We start from the raw sequence: 27,414 nt of genomic DNA on the forward strand, positions 1-27,414 counted from the left end.
GAAAGGGCTGGAGTGTAGCATATAGAGTATGCCAGCATGATCACCTGCCTAGATGCAGAAGGTCATTAAGGTGATGCGATGGTCAATGATCCACTATTGCAGTTCAGAGACAATATCTACATGTTGCCTTGTCTGTTTATGCAACATGACATGGCATGGTAGTCCAAGTGGAGCAGTTCTGTTCTTAACTCTCCTTCCTGAACATTTATAGTGTGGGGAACACTGTTCATGATGCTAGCTCCTTTATGCACAGTTTCCTCTCTTTTACACTCCACAAAGGAGTCAGAGTTATCCATCCCAGATATAAAACATTAATCATTAGGATGCATGACTGGTTTTCATGCAGAAATGAAGGAAGACATTGAGATTGGTAGGAACTGTTCACTGCTGTACAAAATCAAGTCCCAATAATTTTCTAGCCACAGACACTTCACATTCCGCTGTATTAAGCACACACAGAGAAATGTGAGCAGAGCAATACAAGGTGTGACAACCAAGAGGGCCAAAAATCACTGGATGGTTCAAGCCTGCATACTCATTCAAACTAATAAAGTTGACTACCTGGGTCCTCTCCTCTGACATTATAGAGTATCTGATACTTTCAAAAGAAGGAAGTCCTCTAAGACGAGTTCAAAGGGATTTCAAAGCTTATGGAGACTCCCCCCGGGCTGGAACCTTGGGAGTATCCAAGCTAAGGGTACTTCTAGGAAGTCTAGGAAGACAGAATGGTCCTTCTGCAAGTTATTTATTACTAACATTAGCACCTCTGTAAACACACTAGGTGCCAAGGATAAATTACACGGTAACACGATGGCCTGAAATTCATGCCTGCTCAGACCAAACAACAGGACGCCCTGTGCTGACCTCAGGTACTGATGTATCATGTCCAACACCGCCATGGCATCCTGTACCATCAAAGACATAGTTCCAGACTTCCCGCTTCACAATTCAGAATCTGACAGGTACCAGGTTCATAGGTAGGTAATAGCTTATCGGCCCAAGGGCCTACGTAAGCCTAGCCAACAAGATTCCCTGGCTTACGCCACCCAAGAAAGTTATTTTCCTGTGCCACTGTTGAGCGGAGACAAAGAAGTGATCCCCGAGGTGTATTTCCTATTTCCCATCCACTCATCAAGATTCTTCTTGAAGAGTGCTAATGAAGAACTTTGCTTGACATAGATGGGTAGCCTGTTCCAGAGTATGGGAAGTCTCTGGGACAGGAATCTATCCCTCCAGCATGTCCTGTTTATTGTGGTGACAAGGTTTAGGTCCCTAGAGTGTGTAGCTTGGAGGGATTGGGATTTCTTTAGGTGTAGCATGTCCAACAGGTCTGGGTTTGACATAGCTTTATATGTTAGGCAGAGATCACCTCGGAGTAGGCGATATGCTACGGAGTAAAGCTGGAGTTTTTTGAGGCGGTCAGTGTAGGGCATTTGTTTAAGGCCAGTAATCCTCTTTGTGAGGTACTTCTGTGGCCTTTCCAGCTGCTGCAGATGTCTTCTGAGGTACATTCCAAAAGGGGCGTTGTACTCTATAATGGGTCTAATGAGTGTCGAGTAGAGGGGAACAATTACCTCTTTTTTCCTGGATGAGAACCCTTTTATAATGAGGTGTGCCACGTAGAAGGACTTCCTGACTACTATGCCGATGTGACTATCAACGGAGAGACTACTGTCCACCTGGGTCCCAAGGTCTTTTATCACACATTCGGTGTTAAGTAGATTGCTGCCTATGTGGTAGTTCATGGGTATAGAGTTTTTACCAAAAAAGATAGAGGTAATCTCTATGAACATGGATGCCACCAACAGAGGAAAGGTTTTCTGTTCCCTTTGGACAATGAACTGTACTTGTTGGGTTGGTAGATCTGCCCTCTCTGAGGACTTAGCTGGCAGTGATAGGGATATGGTACTCTAGCCAGACAGCTGATATGATAACAGAATAAAGAGATATCATAAAGACATTTTACTTAGATCACCACCCCCTTCTTATTCTAAAGGTTTCCACCAGTTCCTGAAAGCTGAAACCCTAGAACCATCACCCCAGAAGTTCATCCTTAAAGGAAGATAGTTTGCACCATACAATCTAATGCAGGCACAACCCTGTGCCATCTGCCTTAGCCATATCATCTCAGTAAAAATTAGAGTGAGCCACATAAAACTCCAGTACGACAGCTGTAGTAACAGTCTCTCTTAGATTTTCCCCGATTCCAAACTCAGGAAGGAAGGTCTATCAGCTTCTGCAATGCCTGATCCAACAGAATAGATGGGAACCAGGAAAGTCAGGCAAACAGTTACTGGGCTAAAGTCCCAATACTGCAGACACCAACACCCTGTTGCAAACCCTGTCCACAATGTTAGTCTATTTATCATGCATTAAGGTAAATGTTGTGGACCTATGCTGAACTGAAGATCTCCCACAGAAGTTTGCTAACAGAATGTTTGTGCTGGGAAGACACTTTCCTCCACTGATGTCTAGTACAGGGCATCAACCTTCTTACAAGGAAAGAAAGCAGAACTCAGACATGTGTAGACTACATAACTAGCATCTTCTAAGGGATGATCTACATGTGGGATGACCCAGGCCTCCTTGTTCATCTTATGTGGACACTGCTTAAGACATTTTTGTGTGGGGGAGACAAAGGAGTTGGAGGGCATTTCAAGGTTCTGTCCACAAACTTCTCAAAAGGAAGAATCATCTGGTCTACAGGCAGAGACCATCCTGCTATTCTTGCTCGTGTCAGAAACAAGAATTTTGGAGTAATTAATGTGCTGCATCCCAGGAAAATGAGAGGGAAGGAGACCTTCCCCTCCCCTGACAGGATTGGCCATCAGGGCTCAGCCAGTGGCTGATGTATACAATGTGCAGCAGGCAAGTGCTGTGGATGGGGGAGCATGACAGACATTTTGCTAGGTGTCAAGAGGCCTGATCAGGATCTATCTGCATAGGTCCACAACATCTACCTTAATGCATGATAAATAGACTAACATTGTTTTGCAACAGGATTCAGGTTACTGGCTAAGGCTCTTTGCCACCCCTACAGTGCCTTTTTTAGGCAAAGTTCACAGGACAAAACCACCACAGTAACAGGTACAAGCATGCAAAATCTGAAAGTAATGCTACTCGATGCTAGAAGTCTAAACCTCAAAAATGCACTCTCTTGAGGCACTCCTAAAAATGGAGAACATTAATATCTGTGCAGTAACTGAGACCTGGTTCAAGACTCCAGAGAGCACCCCTGCAATACCAGGCTACAACTCTTACCACACTTTTTGGCCACCAAACCAAGAGCAAAACACTAAATGTGGAGGAGTGTCCATATTCACCAAGGATATTCACAACACCAGGCTAGTTGCCCAACACAATGAGTTTGAAATTCTCCAGGTGCAACTAACACTAGGTAAGACTGCAATCCAAATTGTAGCTTGCTACAGATCCCACACCATGCCCCAAAATCTTCACTACACCTTTCTAAACATACTAGAAAATATTATGATACAACCAAACACCCTAATACTGGGTGATTTTAATTACCCTGCCATTAACTGGGAAAACTACTTGTGTACCAACACCTTTGCCCAATGGTTCTTGGAATTCAAAAATTCCAACGCCCTGGATCAACTAATCCTTAGTCCCACCAGGGACTCCAATATCCTAGACCTGGTCATTACCAACATGGGAAATCGATGCTCCACACCTATGGTCACCCCCTCGTCGGTCAGGTCTGACCATAAGCTAATCACCCTTGACATCCACATCCCACCCCCACCCCCCAGTAAGGAAACCTCCGTAAAAAACTTCTCCAAAGCCAACTTCATGCTACTCAAATCAGATGTGACAAACTTCATGACGCCCATGCAGACGGGAACTGAATGTTCGACTGCTGAATCCTACACTAAGGCACTGTACGAGCACATCCACTCGTGCATGAATCGTGCCAACCCCAATAGAACCAAGATGCTCTCCTCGAATAAAAGGAAGCCAATCTGGTGGTCCCTTGCCATAAACAAACTTTACAACAAAAGGAAGAAACTGTTGTAGAAAAGAGGAAAATCCCAGGATGCAAAAACCTCTCTTACCAGCCTCAGTAAGAAGCTGACAACCCTCATAAAATCCTCCAAAGCTAGTTACGAAAACAAAATTGCCAAAGATTCCAAAGACAACCACAAGGCATTCTATAACTATGTCAAGAATCTAAATGGCAATGCTCAGATCTGCTCTGAGCTACAACAGAATGGCATTAAATATACTGATACCAAGGATATTGCTAATATCCTGGCAGATCGATTCAGTGCAAACTTCAACCCCTCTCGCCCTCTAAAGGGCCCATCTCAATACCGAAAGATTGCCAAACTCTGGTAATAATGGCCACACAGATAAAAAAAGCACTTTCCAAAGCTAAGAATACAGCATCCATGGGACCAGACGAAATCCCAGGCTGTGTACTACATGAACTACAAAATGAACTGGCAGCTCACCTAAGTGTCATGTTTAATCATAGACTCACCTCAGGCTTCGTGCCCACTGAGTGGTGCAAAGCTACAGTTATCCCACTCCACAAGGGGGGATCCACCACCTTGGATCCCGGGAACTACCCCCCTCATCAGTCTGACGAGCCTGATCTGCAAGGCCATGGAACATATTATCATGGAACTTATAAACAAAGACATTGGCAACCTTCAAACACTGTACCCCATGCAGTCTGGGTTCGTGAAGGGCTGATCTTGTCTCCTGAACCTGACTGACTTCTTCGAATCAGTATCCAGAGCTGTGGACAAGGGTATGGTGGCCAGCACAGCCTATCTGGACCTCACCAAGGCCTTCAACACCATCCCCCACTCTAGAATCATAGATAAACTCACTAAGCTGGCCATTAATTCCTGCGTCACTCGATGGGTTGCCAAGTGGCTTACTGACAGAACCCACACTGTAAAAGTAGCCGAATCCAAATCCAGCTCCAGACAAGTGGCAAGTGGAGTACCTCAGGGTTCAGTCCTGGGCCGCTCTTGTTTGGCATCTACTTCTCTGAAGTACAGGCCAACCCTAAGGGACTCTGGCTAACAAAGTTCACAGATGACTGCAAACTGGGAGCCATTATTGAATCCCCAAATGATGTAGATATTCTACAAAAGGGCCTTACAAAAACAGATGCTTGGTGCCAGAGCCATGGGCCCAAGCTCAATGCCAAGAAATGTACAGTTATCCCCTTTGGGAAAAAAACATGTATCCGTGAATTACCACATAGGTGGCAGTACACTAAACACTGAAAGTGTGATGAGAGACTTACGGACACAGGTGGACAGTAGTCTCACCTTCGATAACAACATCGCCACAACAGTCAGGAAATCCTTCTATATGGCACACCTCATCACTAATGGCTTTTCATCCAGAAAAAAGGAGGTCATTGTCCCACTGTACTCATCCCTCATTAAACCCATTATAGAATACAACGCCCCATTTGGTATGTACCTCTCAAGACATCTGCAACAAATGGAAAGGCCGCAGAAATACCTCACTAAAAGAATCACAGGCCTAAAGCCGATGTCCTATGCTGACCGTCTAAAAAAACTCCACCTATACTCTGTCGCATATCGTCTACTCAGAGGCGATCTCTGCTTAACATACAAGGCCATGTCAAACCCAGAGCTGTTGGACATGCTACACTTAAAGAAATCCCAATCCCTCAGAGCCACACGCTCCAGGGATCTAAACCTTGTCATTGCAATGAACAAAACATGCTGGAGGGATTGGTTTCTGACCCAGAGACTCTTCAGACTCTGGAATAGACTGCCCATACACGTCAAGCCTCTTTGGCTCTCTTCAAAAGGAACCTTGATGATTAGATGTGAGACAGGAAATTCACCCCAGGGATTCACGTCAGTTGCCCTGCTAGACAGGGGTCCAGGGAAGTAAATACTGTGGGAAGAAATAGCCAGGGAATTGTTATGGCTAGGACCAATAGCCTAGTAGCAACCTATGAACCTATGTCCCCTAACAGTGCACATCTGTAGCTACGAGGACAGCACCGAACATGCTTCAAACAAGTCTGATTAGGACGTATTGGCCCAAATGGCACAGAAGGACCCCCAGCACTAATTCTCCACTGAAGTAAGTCCTGCATAACAATGGAGAATGCCTGAGCAGAAGACTCCTTGATTGCAATTGCAATCACCAAGCCAGTAATCGAAGACCCAAGGAATCACACAATGTCAACAAGCATGTACTTAATGCTTTAACATGGTACAATAAAAGGAAGCACCCTAAAACATATCCACAACGTGGCTGATGAGGATATACCTCTTAAGTTTCTCTGAACAGTCAGTGATGGTTGCAAGCTTGACACCTTGCTAGTCAAAGGTGAGCGGCTTATGAAGTATGACTAAATGATCGCTTCATGGACGGATCCTACATCAAGACAATCTACCTAATCGTCAGTCCTGCAGATCCTTTACTGTCTCTTGGCATTCTAATATGGAGTGGCCTGTGAATCTAGCAAACACCTGTATAGTGGTCTGCTGCACTACACATATTCCACAGCCACTATTTTGACAGAATGAAACAGGCCTGATACTTCAATTCAATCTCCTGTGCCTAAGCTGGGATAAATTCCTAGCATTTATGGTGACATTTCTCAGGATATTCTGCTATTAGGCAGAACAGATGGGGCATGCTCGTATCTTGTCAACTGCATGAATACTTTGAAGGTCTGAGTATTTAGACATTGAAGATGGGAAATATTTTATGGTGAATGTAAGGGTTGAAATCCAAATGTCAGCAAAGCTTAAAAGAACTGAATAGAGCAGGAGCTGAGCAGGACTGACCTTTTTAAAACATGTCATGTAGAAAAACCACAAAAACTGGAAGCAGTTCCACCACAATTCCAAAACACAAGGCTTGATTTCCAATGAAAATTTATTCTGCTACCTCGGCTTTTCGCCTTCTAAGAAATAACTTGAACATTACACAGCCACCTAATTTATATACCAAGTGCTGTTACAAAACCGATTATTATGCAATTACCACTCATGGTTTGAAATTTACTTGTCATCTTAACTCTGTGCATATTACTTTTTTGGATGTGGAACTATATGTGGATAGGGATCATGGGATTCAGTTTAGACCTTACAGGAAATCCACATTTGTCAATAACTTCCTCCATGCTGATAGTATGCATCCCCCTCATTTGATTAAATCTTTACTGTATGGTGAATTTAAAAGGATTTATCAGAATATCTCTGATGTTAGGCTTAAAGAAGTGTTTTTGAATGAGATTCATAATAGATTAAGCTCACACGAGTATTCTGAAACTGCTTTGGTGGAAGCTCGTAATGGAACTCAGAGTGTTGGAATAAAAATGTGGTGGAAATGAGAGGTAATAAAAGAGAGGATAAGTTGTTTTTTGCGACAAAATATTCCCCATTTTCAAATATTTTGGAGAAAATAATTAAGGAATCTTGGTATATGGTTTCAGGTGATGTGACTGTAGGACATCTTTTTCCCAAACATATAACCTTTTCCTGTGGAAGGTATAACAGCTTGAAGGAACTGAGTGGGGATGGTTTTATTAGTAGAAAGGGTGACACAGTGGGGACACGAACATGTGGGAACTGCTCGGTATGCGGTAGGGTGAAAAACTTAAATGGTTGTAAGATTAATGGTAGAGATTATAAAGTCAGAGAAGTTTTTAATTGAGGCTCCCAGGATGTTGTGTATAATATTGGATGTGGCTGTCAAGACACCAAATGGTATACTGGGCAGACTAAGAGAAAGGTAAAAGTTAGAATAATGGGACATTTGGGGGATATTACAATGCGGAATGTGAATAATCCTGTAGCTAACTATTTTGTGTCTGTACATGAGGGTTTTGAGACTAGTCTGTTCTTTAATGTGTTGGCATGAGCATTTTTGAAGTATGGGGGTAGCTTTAAAGATGAACTTGATAGATTAGAGTGCAGGATGATTATTAATTATAGGACACTATGTCATAGGGGAATTAATATTGATGGCAATTTAAATTTATAAAACAGGATTTTTAAATAAAGTATTCAGCTAGTGAAGAAATAATTGTTAGAAAGTTATATAAAATTACAAAAAAAATTGTTGTTTAAGTGAGATGTTACATTGTTTAAATGTATGCAGAACGTTTAACTGATAAACTGGATAATTAACAGCATTTGGTGTATAAATTAAGTGGTTGCATAATGTTTACTTTATTTATTTTATTTCCGGTTTGATTACCAGGGAAGTCCACTGGGTCCAGAGGACCCATTTTCAGTGGAGGCCTGGGGAGAAAAGCTCCAAAATACATATTACAGTACAGATATAGAAGTATAAAAGATACATTGTATAAACAGTTTACAACATATGTACTTTCAGTATCAAACATAGACAAAAATCATTATGGTTGATCTTGAGGGTTATACGAGTTCATTTATGAAAACACTCTTGGAAAGTATGTGCGGAAACACTTTGCATACACACCATTAAAATAAAAGTAGAAAAACACTGCATGCACTCATTTAAACTATGATGCTATTTACAGTATTTACACAATAGTGTCATGGGATAAGTAGCTCTAGGAGTTTTGGAGAGCTTAGGAACCTAGGAGAAAAAGAAAAAACACCTAGGGGCATGCTCTTAGATAGATTTAGGTAGGTTGAAGGCAGGCACATTTCCATTTAGTGGACAGATGTTTGAAAAGCTGGGTTTTAAAGTTTTCTGAGTTTGGTATTCTTCTTAAGAGTGGAAGGTAGAGAGTTCCATTTCTTACCTATTGAGACAGAGAGGAGAAGTTGGCCAGCAGGACTTTTAGGCTTGTTGATAGCAATAAGGTTTTGAGGTTCAGATCTGAGAGTTCTGTTGGGGGTGTAAGGGGGAAGGATATTTTCTAGAGCTGGACAATTTGTAGGGTGAAATATAAGTCTGTGTGCAGTCGTGAGTTGGAGGTAGTTTAGGTAGTTTGGGAGTTCTAGCCAATTCAGAGATTGTAGGGTAAGGCAATGATGGGTGGAATTTCTGGAACTGGTGGCAAATGTAGAGATTTTATTATAGCAGTTTTCTAGTTTGGAGGTGATAGAGGAGGACAGGTTGGTTAGGAGAGGGGCTCCGTATAATAAGGAGGGAAGAAGGTAAGTAGTGGCCAGAGTTTGCCTAGTAGAGTTTGAGAGAAAGCGATTATTCCTATATAGCATACCTAGTTTTTGGTGTGTTTTCTTAATATTTTGTTGAATATGTATGTCAAACTTGAGGAATTCATCAACAGTAATGCTGAGTAGTTTGGTAGAGGGAACCACTTCTATAGGGGAGTTGGTATAACTAAGGACTTTGAAAGCATCTTTGTCGTAGGAGTAAGTCTTTGTGGGGGGGGGGATAGTAGAATTTTAGATTTATTAGCACTGAGAAAGAGGTGGTTTTGGCACATCCAGTTTTCAGTGGTTGAGAAAGCAGTTTGGGTTTTAGTGAGCAATTCAGAGATGTTTGAGGCAGAACAGACTAAGGTTGAATCGTCTGCGTATTGAATGATTTTGGCATCAGGAATAGCAGCGTGAAAGTTATTAATGTTCAAGTTATTCCTTAGAAGGCGAAAAGCCGAGGTATCAGAATAAATTTTCATTGGAAATCAAGCCTTGTGTTTTGGATTTGTGGTGGAGCCGTTTCCAGTTTTTGTGTTTTTTTTCTACTTTTATTTATATTTTTTGTCTTTAAAAACATGTCATGACATGCATCAACCAGTAGGAGGCAACTGAGAATGTCACCAAGTGCAAGAATGACAGATCATTCAGAAATGAGCCAAGACAAGGACAGGAAAAGCTGAAATCTTAATGGTGCATATGTTTAGATGCTTCAGAAATTGGACTATGGATTTCTTCCTATCAGTCATTCTGTAATTCCCAACATACAAATAACACCTTCTGCTTGCTCAGACGAGGAATCTAATACTTATGGTAAAAAAAAAAATATTGTATTAAATTGCCAGGTGCTTCAAGACAGTATTGTAAACACTTTCTCCTATCTTCAGTACTTTTCAACTTCATGAGTTTGGACAAAAAAAAAAAAAAAAAGACTTAGAACTATATTATAGCGGACCATCAACTACATTATCAGGCAGATTTCAATTTTTTCTGCTAAACACAATGAATTAAACCTAAAAATGCATTTTCTTTTCCAGCTGACCATGCCTCAAAGAGAAAAATCTTTAAAAAATGAAGAAAGAAAAAGAAAAATGATGTTCTTTTTTCTGCCTTCAAATAAAATACAAAGATGTGCAATTCTATTTAAAATGGCAAACAAGGAGATTAAAGGAAGACAAAAACCAAGCAAAGGAAATTTCAGAAAGTAAACTAACCGTAAGCTGAATCACCAGGATTGTTGCGATTTCCTGTGGTGGTTACAGAATCTACATTAAAACAAAGAAAAATTTTTGCAACAGAAAATAAAACGCACAACACAAGCAGTTATAGTAAAAATAATTTCAAGCAAACCATTGCTGGATCAGTACATAAAAGGGTTAAGCAAACACGAGACAGTAAAATCAAAAGAAAGCAATTTAGTCTATTCAAAAGGAAAAACACGTTTTCATCTTAACAGTGTGCAATATTTGCTGGTTTCATTACCAATGACTTCGTTTGAAACAGTTGTATTTTAAATGATCAAAGGGATGGTTTAATAAAGATGTTTCTTGTTTAAGAAAAGGGAGGAAGTGAATATTTATGTAATGTTGCTTAGGTTATATGATATATAGCAATATATGTGAAGTATACTGCTTGTAAACATGAAATTGTTAATATAATAAAGTTTGACTGCTTTTATATAAAAGTAAATTTGCCTATGTCACAAGTGATTATCCAATAAAGGTGTTAAAAAAACAAACAATAAAAATCTACTGGACTTCATCTGATCTGGCAGCTTTTTTGTAGAAGGCAGCACACTTTCCTGTGGCATCACCAGCTGTTAATGCAAAAATGATAATGAAGCTGTCATAGGAAGCAGCCCTCTCAATTGTACTTATTCTACAGGAACATTCCTATTTTCAGGCCTGATCTACTACTCTACAAGATGCACCACCTACTGTTGGAAGTATGTCCCTGCTTTCAGGCTTGGTTTACCCATTTACATAATTTTCTAAATCCCCCTCATCACATACAATTTCTGTAGCTGCCTAAAACGCATAACCACTCCCCTACATACTCAGCATATTAGTAGCACCAACTGTTTAAAGAAAAATAGGGCAGACATCTTACATCTCCCTTTTTTCAGAAGCAAAAATAAATAAAACTTGTGCGGTAGAATTTTGCAATACAGTTCAGCATTGTCTACAGATTTTACACAGTTTCTTTGATAATGTGCTTATATTTTTCCATCATTTTTTAAATGAGTTTCTGAATAATATCCTGCATTCCTACTGGAAGCAAGCAAGGAGAGTTATTTACTATCTGGCATTCATTTTTTTTACTAATTAGATGTCCATATTTGTGGCTGAATGTTCCTACTTTGCAATACCCTTTGTTACTTATCTTAAATGTCTGCAGTTTCAGGGGTATGATAGTGAGATTATAATTCATGGTGTGCATACAGAACTGTGATGAAGCAGTTACATTCTTAGGATGTAACAGATCATTATTTTACCAGTCACTGGTCCTAAAGATCTCTAAACTGCTGCCAACTTATCAGGGCACAGGTCAAAGGTTTCTTCCTATCTTTGGTTACCCTTGGAGCCTTGAACACCATCACCAAATCATGGAGTACTTCTGACCTTGTATTCAAACTTAAAGTTTGTTAGACTACAGTTACTGTAAAATCTAATTCTGAGATGAATGAAGGGTGTAGTGTAGTAAGGCATATACAGGGAGAACGAAAACAATGCTTGCTGTTTGGTGGATATTCTGCATTAATAACTTTCTTTTCAGAATGGATATATATATATATATATATATATATATATATATATATATATATATATATATATATATATATATATATATATATATATATATATATATATATATGTATATATATATATATATATATGTATATATATATATATGTATATATATATATATATATATATATGTATATATATATATATATATATATATATATATATACACAAGCCTAGTGGGACAAGGACAGACTAGCAAAACACAATGACAAGTTGGTCTCTTAGATGTACGTTGTAGTTTCAGATAAATACAAAAGGAAAGGATTAAAACAAAGTGGAGAAAGAATCAAATTGCATTGAGAGACCACATAATGAACTTTACAACTGGGATATTGAATTAGCTAATTAAGTCATTTCTAAATGCAGAAAAAGCTGGAAACCTGTGGATTCAATTGTGGGGGGGGGGGGCTTTCTGAAGGCAACATAAGCCAAAGTACTGCAGCTACAACCTACTAAATAGTTAGGAATCTTAACAGATATAGTATTAAGGGAGACTAAGCACACAGTTATTGAAAAGAGCAGAAAGAGGCAATTTTAGTCACAGATGACAGTTAAAGTTTGGAATTTCACAGATAAGAGTTGAGAAAATGTTTATACTCCTACAATAAACGTCTAAGCACTTTTATCAACATTTGGAGGTGTGAGTCTTGAAGCGGAAGATTTTGTTCAAGAATATCTGTTAGCACATTAACATTGGATTATGCCAACAGCAAGGTAACATTATCCAGGACTGGAATAAGGACATTTTTCCCCAAGGTCCTGGCTAGCTCCTTTTATTAAGGATTCAGTGAGTTAAAAGCATCAGCAGTAGAAAGGACATTTTATTTTTAAAAGTGTATAAGTGGTTAATAAAGGAGAAAGGGGTGTCCAGAAGCATGCTATGATGCTTAAAATACTGTAATTTCACAAATGAATTACGACAATAGGACAGAACATTCCTGTCTTGTTCGACCAGAAAGCTTCTGCCTAACAAACAGCATGGCCTTAATTTTGCTCATTTTCTTTGCCAGTTGTTTACCCTCAAGCCAGTGGGATAGTACAAGTGCACTTTCTATAGCTTGGGTTTGACAGTTTCTTGAGATGAATTTAAACTGATGATGACCATATCATCTCCACACCAGGAGGTGAACAGTGCATTGTTCATGCAAACTATAACAGACCATGTGTCTAAGCAGCTAGAGAAGTACTACATGCGTGTGGTATGTACACCTTGGCATTCGAGTTCCTTCAGTAAATTAAGGTGTGACATGAGGTTAATTGCCTTACTGGGGTATGCAAGCATAGCTTTTTATTTCTCCATATTAGAGTATACACAGTTGGACTGAGTTTGAACTGCAGAAGCAGAGTTGTACTTGCATTTTAAGACATGTTGTGAGTGATAAAGTGGCCAATAAGAGATTCAGTGTAATACAAAGAAACTGCTTCCTGTTGGGAGGAAACTAAAGTATACTAATTGGGTTAGGGGCAGGTTTGACAAGTTGCTATATGTAACTGGGATTAAAACTTGAAGTTTTTCAGAGATATGGAAATGGACATTTAGACAAAGAAAGAGTAATAATGAATATAAAAGAAGTGACCAATAGTGGTATAAATGACTCTTAGGAATGCCGTGTAATGTCTAGCAATGCATGGATGACCAAAGAAAGGAATGTAACTTCGGCATTTGGCACCTATAATGTAATAATAATAATAATAATAATAATAATAATAATAAGACTGGTTACTTCACTGAGTCTAACACTGCTGCAGCTGACTGACTGAAAATCTGTTGGGATTCTTACAAATAATGGTTGTCAGCTAACAATGTGGTGCTGCACTTTCATATATAGCAGGAGTCAGAAATTAACTCATTATCCCATAACAGAACTTTGCAGGAGGGGTAGATCTACCTGTTACCTTATTAATTTTCCTCTAGAATTTCTGGGATTCCTAAGAGAATAGGCCTACTTCTCTTTCAAGAAAATGTCCATAAATGCAATGCACGCATGCTTGCTGCCATTTTGAAGTGAGGTGTAAACATTTCAATCTTCTTTGTTGCCCAATGCTAGGCTATGAGGTATTGCTAGATGTATTAGGAGAAGTGAGACGGTGCATGTGTGGCATATGCCAGCATGATTGGCTGAAGTTTTGTAAATAAACTCTGTCACATTAATTTGTACACATGCTTTATTAAAAATGTATTTGTAAAAGTTGCTTATGTTAAAAAAAAAAATGCTACAACAGAGTCTTAAGAGTTTTGAATGTAAACTGTGCCACAGTCAGGTGAGTAGATGTGATGTAATTTTATAACCAGTTGAAGGATGGAACTCAGGCAGCTATAGTTTGTTTTTGTTTTTCTTTGGAATCCGATATATAAAAGATTTATGTCAGTTATCACAGTTCAGTTGTTCAGTAGTTACTAGTTGTACAATTCAGTGTGTGAATTATCTCATCTTGCCTTGTGGAAGTGATCATCTCAGCAGTACATCTTGCCTTGTGATATTAAGTGAGTTAACTAGGGAATTGTCTCTTTAGTTTAGTTAGGAAAGTACCGTGATATTAGTTTGTATGATTTCTTTTTCTACATGTGATTTTCTATTCAACTGTGTTATTTTATATTTCATGTGACTGAAAACTCTGATGGTTACTGTAACTGAATATTAAGTATTTTCTGATTTTCTATTTTTATCCATTAAATATTGTTACACCTTTTCATTGTGGCTGGTCTTTTAGTGAATACTTTTAATATCTTGGGTACCAGTGCTTATTTCAGTGTCACTATGGCCACTCCAAAAAGCCTTACTGCTTCAGTCACACACTACCATTCATATTAGCATTAATTTGACACAGTATAATTGGTTACCCCTTGTAAGAGCATTAGAGTATTTGGCTGGTGGCAGCTACCCTGTAATCTGGAGAGAGGGGACACAGCTGTTGAATCTGTGTCAGTCTTTCCCAGGTGTGTGTGTTAAAAATCAGATATTCAAGTGTGTATGTCAGATACTTGGAACTGGGACACAGTGCTCCAAGGTGGGTCTTGTTTGGGATCTGGAGAGACATAGTCCAATCCCAGTGCAGAGTGTTCCCTGTGTGTTCTTGGGGGAAACTGTATTTGATGCAGACAGCTGAATTTGAAAATACTGTATAAATCCATCCCTGTTTTAGTGAAGGTCTTTCACTGTTGGTGGTGAGGATTGGGGCGCCCCGATTACTGGCTCTGAGTGAACAGGAGCTGTCACATTCAATTCCATTTTTTCTTAAATAATATAGATTAATGGCTGTGATGGATAACTCAGGGGCATAGTGAATACCTGAGGCTTCTAGATTTGCAAGGAAAATAGGTTGCTTTATAGGGCAGGACCTATTAAACTGTGCTACGGTATCATGGCAGTTTTGCTGAAACAGGACAGAGGTCCAGTCTGTGTAGGAAAAGTCCAGCAGAAACACCAGTTCAGGTATCTATGAACATACTGACACTGATGAAGATTATCAAAAAAAGAGAATAGAGCTCACAGAAGCTATGTTACTCAAGTAACTGCAAGTACTATGTACAGGATTTGTTTGCATCTTTCGGCTTCGGTTAGGGGTCGCCACAGCGGAACTCCGGTCTGCTAATGATTGGTAGTTGATTTTTACGTGCCGAGTTACCAGTCCTGACGCACAACCTTCAACAAAGGTAAGCCCATTCATGCATGTCTCCACGTAGAAGACGCTCTAGCTGAGAATCGAACCGGACAGCGTCTTACTGTGAGGCGACAACGCTACCGCAGCACCACCACCGCTGGTATTTACAAATCCCACCTATTTTTGAATGACATAAGCTCCATTCTATTTCAGAGATTATGTAAGGTTATCCATGAAGAAAAAAATAACGATGCCTAAACTACTAAAGGCACATAAATAAAAATATACCCTGTTACCTTTGAATGGAAGCAGGCACTAGCACAGAGATCTAAGCATAGTAAAGGACTAGCAGGAATCACATGTGAATAGTTAATTAGGTGATACACAGTTCAGCAGTCTGAAAATCATGTTATTTACAAATTAATGTAAATAATCAACAATCAGACAATTACTTATGGTAGCAATGGTCTACCATTTGCCAGGAGTACCTTCTTTTAGTCAGGTGTTATGTCAGGTTTTAAGATTCCAGAACTGCACCTATCTAAAGGAATATATTTACGACAGTTGGCAGACATGTGTTACCTTAAGAAATTCTCTCACTGTTCTAGCACGCTCGATGTACAACAGCATGACTTTGCTGTTTGGCTCTGGCTCTTGTGGTTATAATTTCACTATATGCTAAATGCAGCAATGAAGCTGTGTTATCTACGAAACATCTTATGGTGAAAGGATTATCAGCATACTTCACATGTTAGACAATTTCTGCTTGCAGTCCTGTAACAGGACTGAGTTTTGACAGCGTGCTCAAAAACTGAGTTGGGAAAACACAGAGTAATCTTATAATGGAGCTGAAACCAGCACAATTTACAAGGGATACAATTTCTAGATACATTTCAGTACAGTGGATGTTCATCAACAGTGTTTTCAAACTTTGGGTGGGGTTAACACAGGCGAATCAGTGCCATGATGTGAAGGAATCTGTGCGGAACAGAATTTAACTCTTCACCCCCCCCCCCCCCAAAAAAAAAAAAAAAACTGAGCTGTATAGTAGCAGAACAAAAAATCTCCTGGGTCAGAAGGGGTTTCAGCCTCTGCAGCTATAGGGAATACATTTCTAGGTAGGATAAATGGATGGTTCTCTAAAGCCTTGGGCATTTGTTCCCTGGCCTCACACCACTTCCACTATCCACAACTATTTTTTTTAGTTTGGTTCTTCAAATTTCTGAACTTTTTAATTTACTAATGACTCCGCCTCCACTTTCCCCCCTCTTATGAGGAAGATCTGGGTTTTGAGAGGGTCCTCCTAAGATATAGACAGATACTTTTGTCTCACACAAGAGTATCTACTAGTAAACGTTTCATGGAATACCATTAGACACAGTATACCCTGAATAAAATACAAAAAGCTAATAATTAACTAGCAATACTTATAATCAAATACCTCAGCAGAAAAAATAAGGTACTTATCAAGCTTTAGGTCTTTCAGGGAACAATATAATGAACTGGTAACTTTTGTGACTGGCTTCTTGATTATGGCAGAGGTGTGTAAGAAATTCTTACCCCTAGGGATGTCTGATTGCTTAATCATCTGTCTGCAAGTACTTCCCATTCAGCAGACACTGAGAGATCTCAAAGTTAGACTTGTAAAGTAGTTGGGGTGGGTAGCACAAGAGATTTGTACCCAGCAACACCCAGACAGTCAATCAACCAGTGCTGAATTCTATGTCCTTTGTGCTATTCTACCATAACCACAATCACCGCTATGAACTGTATGCAATCACTGTGCTTGATTTAGTTTAGACTAATTTGTGTGTGCATTGCCAATCTCTACCCTCACTGTTATGTTTTTTTGTGGGAAGGTTTTGTGGAAATGTGACTTCCCGAGATGGGCTTTGTTTGCATGCACAGTCTCTGTTTATTCCAAAAAAGCCATAATCCCAAACCTGACACCACACCTCTACTAAAGTTTAGGCCTGCTCTCTTCTGCAAGAATTACCTTTAGAATGCTGCCTGCACAGCTGAATATCTCAGCCATAAAAATGTGGTTCTACCATATAGTGCAGTGACAGTTTACTCACTTGCCACAATCATTTTACTCTGTCTCACTGGCTGTCAGTTTAACTTCAAGTCTGACTTGAAGTTTTACACTCTCTCCAAAACCACTACCCTAAAAATATTGGCTTGCATATAAATGACATACCCCAAGTTGTAATTCAGATGTTTTTAATTACTACCAAAGTTACTATGGCAAAGCACCACAGACTAGTGAAAATTACAAAAATAAAGGCACTTCTCAGGATTTCTAAACCTCAGTCTGCTGCATCACAGCTAATGCACACTATTTTAGTATATTTTAGTCTTTTTTAATCAAACAAGATTAACTAGATTCAAATGCCTCTTATAAGAAGGTAGTATATCTGTCGGTCTAACATGCTTACAGTTATGGTGCATAGAAGCAAGGGTTGTATAAAACAGAGCTTAGTGTATATAGCCAAAACAAAACTAAGTGTGCATTGTACAAAACAAATGCATCTCATTTCACTGTTCACAAAATAATGTATTTCTGCTCTGTTTTCCCTTTGTGCTAACAGTTTCAGTGACCTCTCAATCAAATTATTAGCAATTATCTTCAATCACAGCTAATACCTCACAGGACTATATGCATAAAACTTGCAGCATGTGTCCAACATGATCGCCAGAAATATGAATGTCTTCCTGCTACACTTAATCATGTGATCAATGCTAGTGTGACACACAGTTCAATATCTCAATCGCAGCAAGAAATGCCAGACCTAGTACTCTTTTCTGGGGGGGGGTATACCAGTTGGGGGTCTGTTCTTTAGATAAGCAAATATAAACCCTCTTCTTAGTGGATTATATATTAGAAAACAGATTACAATGCATCTGGAAGCTATAAAGTGCCACCGTCAGAAAGAACTCATTTCTAGCAATATCCCAGCAATGTAGAGAACTACAGAAATTCAATTTTGTTCATTCAAATGATCCTTGTATGGGCCGCGGTAGTGCAGCGGTCAGCATTGTCACCTCACAGCAAGAGGTTCTCCCGTTTGATTCTCGGCTGGAGTGCCTTCTGTGTGGAGTCTGCATGTCCTCCCCGTGGTCGTGTGACACTTAAAGACATGCAGGTAGGTGCGTGCATGAGTGGGTGTGCCTTCTTTGAAGGTTGGGTGTCAGGCTGGCAACTCGGCACAGTAAAAATCCACTGCCAATCATTAACGGACGGGAGTTCCGCTGTGGTGACCCTTAACCGGGAAAAGCCAAAAGACATTACAAATGATCCTTGTACACAATGGACTAACAGCACCATTTGCACATGTGCATCATGCTCAAAATCAGGAGGACTACACAACATTTACTAATGCTCTCTTTGCTTTACGAAATGTTATAATGGCTTGCTTCACATGCAATGAGGAAAGAAGAAAATATGTATATGTGTGACTTAGGAATCTCAGAGGATGAACCAAAAACAATGACCAAATTCTTGTACATGAGCAAATTTGCAGACAGGAACACAAACAACTGATAAGCACCTACCAAGACAGTCTGACAGGTGTTGAGTGCTTGTCTGTTCTATATCCTGTTCATATCCTGCCCTGTAAAAAGGAGAGAAATGTATAAATCACATAGGATTTGAAAACATATTTTAAAGTGCAATAGTTGCGCATCAGACACACAAAAGACTCTTAACTTAATGAATTTCCACTGTAATGATACTATACTGATACTCCAGTTCTGAATTTGGTAACTAGAATGGACCTTCCCTGTGACTGAGTGTGTAACTAACTCCCTTTTTTTGAAGAAATGTGAAACTGGTGTGAAGGCAATTTTATCTTAGATTATGGGAACCACTTCACAGGCTACAATTCTCAGGAGGACAATGCAGGAAAAACACTGACACCATGCATTTCATAAAAATGCTTAAATCAGTATCAACTCAGACTGGTTGGTCTTTCATAAACAGGAAACAGCTAACAAACACATTATGAAATCTCAAAAGTAGAACTGCAAAAACAGCAGAATAAAATAAAAAACATCAGTTAAGTAGTTAGTATAGAACTGAAAAATAAGCCAAAAAAGACATTAAAGCTCTTAGAAGACTCCAGTAAACTAAAATACATAGGTAGTGAAATGGAGCAAAGGTCTGCGCCATCTTAAACAAAAGAGTGGAAGGTAGGCAAGTCATTAAAGACCAAAACAAAAGAAAACTTAGTTGACAATGTTAGAGAATGAAGAAATAAAAAAACATTTTTAGGCAGATGTAGGAGAGGCAGACCAACAGAAAAGCAGGCTTAAAGAGCAAAACAAATGGGAGGAAATTAGAAAAAAAGCAGGAGATACTACATGAACATTTAATTCAGTCATTCATTAAAAAAGACACACAGCACTTGGGACATGGGTGTTTAAGTTCCACTCTGACTGGTCTTCCTACATAACACTACAACAGCTCTCTGGACAATCAATATCACAACTTGCATTCATTTTTAAAAATCTTGCAATCAAGATTTAATTACCTCATCACAAGGAAATCACAGAAATAGCAGAACATCACAATTTTTTTTCTGCCTTTTGTTTTTATGTGATCAGCATAGTTTACTAAAATCCATTTCTTGCTGCAGATGTTTCCAACACATCCTATGCAGGAAGTTGTGCCCTCACCCCCTGCAGCCAGGAACTTAACATGACTGACTCCCCATGGTCACTGCATCTTCAGGGCAAGGACAACCTGATCAGAGCCACTGGGTTCAGAGAAAGAATGACTTGGCACAATGCATGTGTATGGGCAAACAGACGTAATGTTTCTGACTAAAATAATTAAAATATACTAGGCTTTTTTCCTTCCTTCATTCCTCCCTTTTTGTGGCTCTTAACATATGAGGAGAAATCCAAGCCATGTTGGAAAGAGGAGGAATGGGCACATACCACCATACTCTGAATAACATGAGGAGAATGCCATCTCTTGTCTTGGATTGCTAATCCAGTATGTAATGTCTAGCAAGTGTGTAAACAGACGACAGGTCAATGTTTCATGAATACCTTCTACTGAGGAATCCCAAAGGAAGGCAGATGGGGTAGTTATTCATTGTTCTGCTATCTGAGCAGTCTTTGGCTCAGCACAGAACGGACTTTTTGCCCCACTTATGCCTAAATGGAAGTCCAACTTATTCTGTGCAAAAGCTGATCAATTTTGTTTCCTTTTTCTTAATGCTGGAGAGAGGCTAATGTAACAAAGCTGTCTCTGAAGATGCATAAAATGTAACATCCTCTCATCAGGATTTTGAGGATAAGGATAACATAATAGTTTGAAGTACAGTGCAGTGCCTGACATGAGCTTAAGCATGAAATGATGGTTTTGCTAGAATAAAACTTCATCTTTATGGAACATAGCATATGGTTCAATATAGGCAAACACTTGCAGCTGGGAAACCCATCAAGCAGATTCTGCTTATAAAAGTAAAGCTGCTTTTCATGATAAAAATGTCATTTTTTCATTTCCTGATGCCCACTTTATTCTCTTTGGGGTCAAAAAGGAACTGTATATTATCCTGAGAAGCAATGGATATACGGCAGAGTACAATTAGTGAATGAGATGTCAGTGTGACACAGGATATAGACACACACACACGAATACACTTAAGGGCAATTTCACCTAGTAGCGTGTCTTTCGTAAGACCTACCAAACAATACTGCTGTGAAAAGATAGGACATCCAGAAACTAAACTGGTGGCCCAATCAGTGTGAGGTAGCACTGGAACAGAATGAGCCAGTGAAAAGGTTCAAGATAAAGTCTGAACCTCAGACATACGTCAAAGTCTTTCTAGGAGGTCTAAGATTATGAATGCCAATCTGTGAGCATTTAAGCACAGAAAATGTCAGTTTCCAAAAGAAGCCAGCTGACAGAGTAGAAGAATATACTATTAAATAAACACAAAACAGAAGGAAAACTACATGAAAATCCAAGTATAAACAGACAAAAACATTATCCAAAACCCTTGGCAAAGCTGCCTGGAAAGAGTGCAAACTTGGACCACCTTTCATTTGGTTATACAAGACCTTCTAGTCACTGAGATTCTGGCCTCACTAAGAATGCTATTCATTTCATAAAAGAACAAGAACTGTTGGAAATCAAACGTCAGCCTCCAGGCTGTGAAAAAAAATGTGAAGTGAGGGGGCAATGAACTCATCCCTCTCACTGAAGGAGCATCCCTAAGAAGCAGCTGAACAAACTGGGAAGTAACCACAGAAGGGAGAACTGCATCTGCTTTGACCAAAATGGGAACGATCAAAATTAGCCAAGTTTTTTGTAGTTTGACTTTAATTCATGCCGGGGATCACTCCAGTGGCTTTACTAGACAGAGGCACTAGGAACTAAGGTTGGGTGGCACGAAGACAGGGTAATCCTATGGGCTAGGCTTGTAAAGGCCCCAGGGCTATTAGCCCAGTACACACCTATGAACCTACGAATAATGATCTTTGAATGACAGAAACTGGAAATAAGTCATAAAGGAGCCAACACCTTTCTCCTGAATGAAGGCAGGTGCTGCCTTATATCTTCTAAGAGTCACCTGCCAAGGTATAACTTTAATGTAGGTGAGTGGAAAGTGCAGCAGTTAAGGTTATATTGAAATAATCTGATGCGGATGAAGACACCTCACCAATCCTTACTTTTCTCTTCTTATAACTCCTCCACCTGCTGCAAAGAATTCTGGTTAGTTTTAAACAGAATGTCTATCACTCCCAGTATAGAATTACATGTTAATCAGGATAATCAACATGGGGGGCAATGAGAAAAAGGTTGTGGTGTCAGACTAGCTTACTTTTATTTTGTTTGGGTGTTGGTGGTTTGGCACAGTCTGTCTTGTTTATAAATGTCTGCATGACAGGCAGAGAAGATCTAGAAGTCCTTAGTGAAAATGGTAATAATCAAAATAGTTCTGAAAAGTTAATAACCACAACCTCAGTCATCATCAAATGTGGGGTAGCTGTCAGTCTTGTTCCAAAATTAATACACCACTTTTCAGTGAGTTGTATACTCAATGCTCAACACCAATAAAACAAAAACAAAAATTATTCTCATGTACTTCAGTGAAATGTTTAGCTTTTTCTGATTTATATGTTGTATGTCAGTGCAGACCCATGATACCAGAATGTTTACATTTCACATACGATTTCCCTTTTACCTCATTCTGGGTTCAAAAGTAGCACAGGTTCCACTCTTTAACCACACACAGTAAGGATCCCTGGAGGCTAAGCAGCTTCTGTAAAAAAATGAAAATAAATGTGAGATGAAAATGCAAGCACAGTGCATAGTAAAATCACAAGACTGTAGGGCTAGGCTCTTTAATGCAGAACATCAAAGTGTAATGCTTTATTTCTTAAAATGATATAGACTATCATGATAGCGGCACGAGTTTTGTAGTGCACTGCTGTGTTACACAATGTGGTGATGACTTGTGCTAACGCTGCTGTTATGATGCTGCAGTCTGAATGAAAGAACACAGTACCACAATAACACATACAACATGACACTTAAATTCCATCAAACCAGGTCGTCTGTACTTATACCCCACAGAATAAAGCTGTCTTAAGTATGAAAGATATATATATATATATATATATATATATATATATATATATATATATATATATACATACATACATACACACACACACACACACACACACACACACACACACACACACACACACACACACACACCAATCTACATTTCTGTATACTTTACCAGTAATATAAACATACAAATACGATATATATGCATTCATATTTACTTGTGAATCAGGTCATGACAGTAGGCCGAAAGGAACAAGTGGTTCTTCAGTGACAAATGTGTGACCCAAGAGCATTGTCTGATTAAGGGACTTGTCATGCCACAAAACAGACTAACAAAAGAATGAGGAAATCAAGCAATGGCTGCAGCTCTTAAACAGCTCAAAGCCTTAGTCCTCTGTGCTAACCTGCCAAACGCACACACACACACACACACACACACACACACACACACACACACACACACTCCATGGGAACAGAGTTCTGCCAAACGCACACACACATACACACTCCATGGGAACAGAGTTCTGCCAAACACACACACACTCCATAGGAACAGAGTTCTGCCAAACGCACACACACACACTCCATGGGAACAGAGTTCTGTCAAACGCACACACACACACACACACTCCATGGGAACAGAGTTCTGCCAAACGCACACACACATATACACACTCCATGGGAACAGAGTTCTGCCAAACACACACACACACACACACACACTCCATGGGAACAGAGTTCTGTCAAACGCACACACACACACACTCCATGGGAACAGAGTTCTGCCAAACGCACACACATACACACTCCATGGGAACAGAGTTCTGCCAAATGCACACACACACACACACACACACACACACACACACACACACACACACACACACACACACACACACACACTCCATGGGAACAGAGTTCTGCCAAACGCACACACACACACTCCATGGGAACAGAGTTCTGCCAAACGCACACACACACACACTCCATGGGAACAGAGTTCTGCCAAATGCACACACACTCCATGGGAACAGAGTTCTGCCAAATGCGCACACACACACTCCATGGGAACAGAGTTCTGCCAAACACACACACACACACACACACTCCATGGGATCAGAGTTCTGCCAAACGCACACACATACACACTCCATGGGAACAGAGTTCTGCCAAACGCGCACACACAAACTCCATGGGAACAGAGTTCTGCCAAACACACACACACACACACACACACACACACACACACACACACACACACACACACACACACACACACACACACACACACACACACACACACTCCATGGGAACAGAGTTCTGCCAAACGCACACACATACACACTCCATGGGAACAGAGTTCTGCCAAACGCACACACACACACACACACTCCATGGGAACACAGTTCTGCCAAACACACACACACACTCCATGGGAACAGAGTTCTGCCAAACACACACACACACACACACACACACACACACACACACACACACACACACACACACACTCCATGGGAACAGAGTTCTGCCAAACACACATACACACACAGACACACACACACACACATACCAATCTACATTTCTGTATACTTTACCAGTAATATAAACATACAAATACGATATATATGCATTCATATTTACTTGTGAATCAGGTCATGACAGTAGGCCGAAAGGAACAAGTGGTTCTTCAGTGACAAATGTGTGACCCAAGAGCATTGTCTGATTAAGGGACTTGTCATGCCACAAAACAGACTAACAAAAGAATGAGGAAATCAAGCAATGGCTGCAGCTCTTAAACAGCTCAAAGCCTTAGTCCTCTGTGCTAACCTGCCAAACGCACACACACACACACACACACACACACACACACACACTCCATGGGAACAGAGTTCTGCCAAACGCACACACACATACACACTCCATGGGAACAGAGTTCTGCCAAACACACACACACACACACACTCCATGGGAACAGAGTTCTGCCAAACGCACACACACATTCCATGGGAACAGAGTTCTGTCAAATGCACACACACACACACACACTCCATGGGAACAGAGTTCTGCCAAACACACACACATACACACTCCATGGGAACAGAGTTCTGCCAAATGCACACACACACACACACACACACACACACACACACACACACACACACACACACACACACACACACACACACACACACACACACACACTCCATGGGAACAGAGTTCTGCCAAACGCACACACACACACTCCATGGGAACAGAGTTCTGCCAAACACACACACACACACTCCATGGGAACAGAGTTCTGCCAAAAGCACACACACACACACACTCCATGGGAACAGAGTTCTGCCAAACGCACACACACACTCCATGGGAACAGAGTTCTGCCAAACGCACACACACTCCATGGGAACAGAGTTCTGCCAAATGCGCACACACACACTCCATGGGAACAGAGTTCTGCCAAACACACACACACACACACACACTCCATGGGATCAGAGTTCTGCCAAACGCACACACATACACACTCCATGGGAACAGAGTTCTGCCAAACACACACACATACACACTCCATGGGAACAGAGTTCTGCCAAACGCGCACACACAAACTCCATGGGAACAGAGTTCTGCCAAACACACACACACACTCCATGGGAACAGAGTTCTGCCAAACGCACACACATACACACTCCATGGGAACAGAGTTCTGTCAAACGCACACACACACACACACTCCATGGGAACACAGTTCTGCCAAACACACACACACACTCCATGGGAACAGAGTTCTGCCAAACACACACACACACACACTCCATGGGAACAGAGTTCTGCCAAACACACACACACACACACAGACACAGACACAGACACAGACACAGACACAGACACAGACACAGACACAGACACACACACAGACACACAGACACAGACACACAGACACACAGACACACACACACACACACACACACACACACACACACACACACACACACACTCCATGGGAACAGAGTTCTGCCAAACACACATACACACACACACACACTCCATGGTAACAGAGTTCTGCCAAATGCACACACACACACACACACACACACACACTCCATGGGAACAGAGTTCTGCCAAACGCACACACACACACACACACACACTCCATGGGAACAGAGTTCTGCCAAACGCACACACACACACACACACACACTCCATGGGAACAGAGTTCTGCCAAACGCACACACACTCCATGGGAACAGAGTTCTGCCAAATGCACACACACACACTCCATGGGAACAGAGTTCTGCCAAACGCACACACACACACACTCCATGGGAATAGAGTTCTGCCAAACGCGCACACACACACACACTCCATGGGAACAGAGTTCTGCCAAACGCACACACATACACACTCCATGGGAACAGAGTTCTGCCAAACGCACACACATACACACTCCATGGGAACAGAGTTCTGCCAAACGCACACACATACACACTCCATGGGAACAGAGTAGAAGACTACACTGCTAGGCTAATTAGCTGCCCTAAGTAATAAAGCTAGCTACTTCCCTAACAAGAAGTAAAGCATATGCACGCAAGTCACTGCTACGCCGTCCCTTATAATATTAAGCTTAAAATTTTGCATAAAATGCCTTACTTTTCCATTTCCGCCAAGAGTTCCACCTTCTCAAATGACCAAAGGGGGATATTAATATGGATATTAGAAATTTTCCAGGACAATCCACACCCATAGCCAATGCAAAGAATGGTATTTAACTTATTTTGTCAAAATAAAAGCTCCCTATCGTACAATATGAGATGATGTTTTTTCAACTAGCATCAATGCGCTTCAAATGTAAAATATTTTTTATACCACTATTAGTTGAAACTTAGAAAATATCTTTTGGATTTAAATCTCAGAAAATTTGTCATGTATCTTGTTTTTCACAGAACACAACTGCACAAGTACAGACTGCCCTGCATAAAAAGGGACAGTTAGTAGATCAAGTTTTGCCTGGGATTCCTAAATTTAATGTTTGTACCACATTAAGGTATGCCTGATTTTTGACATGGTTGTTCAGTTGATACTTACATTTTCTTAAATATATGCTGAAGAGATGTATGAGAAACCATTAGTCATTAATTATTTTTCATATATTTGAATTGCATTTACATATTTCAGTCACATGGCCTCACTGCATTGTGACATTTAAAACTGTACAGTTTTCAAAGCCCTCTATAACTATGGATCCCAAACTTCAGCTGTCCTGCTTTCCCTCCACTACAAT

General features: G+C 40.3%; 1 protein-coding gene across 1 annotated transcript in view; it reads right to left on the minus strand.

Moving 5' to 3' along the window:
- LOC122809226 (semaphorin-6D-like) overlaps positions 1-27,414 on the minus strand; it is a 955,253-nt gene that overhangs the window by 50,206 nt on the left and 877,633 nt on the right. The window contains exons 17-19 of the mRNA XM_044080542.1: positions 22,738-22,815; positions 19,094-19,152; positions 10,343-10,393 (exon numbers count right to left, since the gene is read on the minus strand). Coding sequence (XP_043936477.1) covers positions 10,343-10,393; positions 19,094-19,152; positions 22,738-22,815 — 188 coding nt within the window. The remainder of the gene's footprint in view (positions 1-10,342; positions 10,394-19,093; positions 19,153-22,737; positions 22,816-27,414) is intronic.

The sequence above is a fragment of the Protopterus annectens genome, chromosome 8.part0 (assembly GCF_019279795.1).
Source record: "Protopterus annectens isolate FY-2018-M chromosome 8.part0, PAN1.0, whole genome shotgun sequence".
Lineage (NCBI taxonomy): Eukaryota > Metazoa > Chordata > Ceratodontiformes > Protopteridae > Protopterus > Protopterus annectens.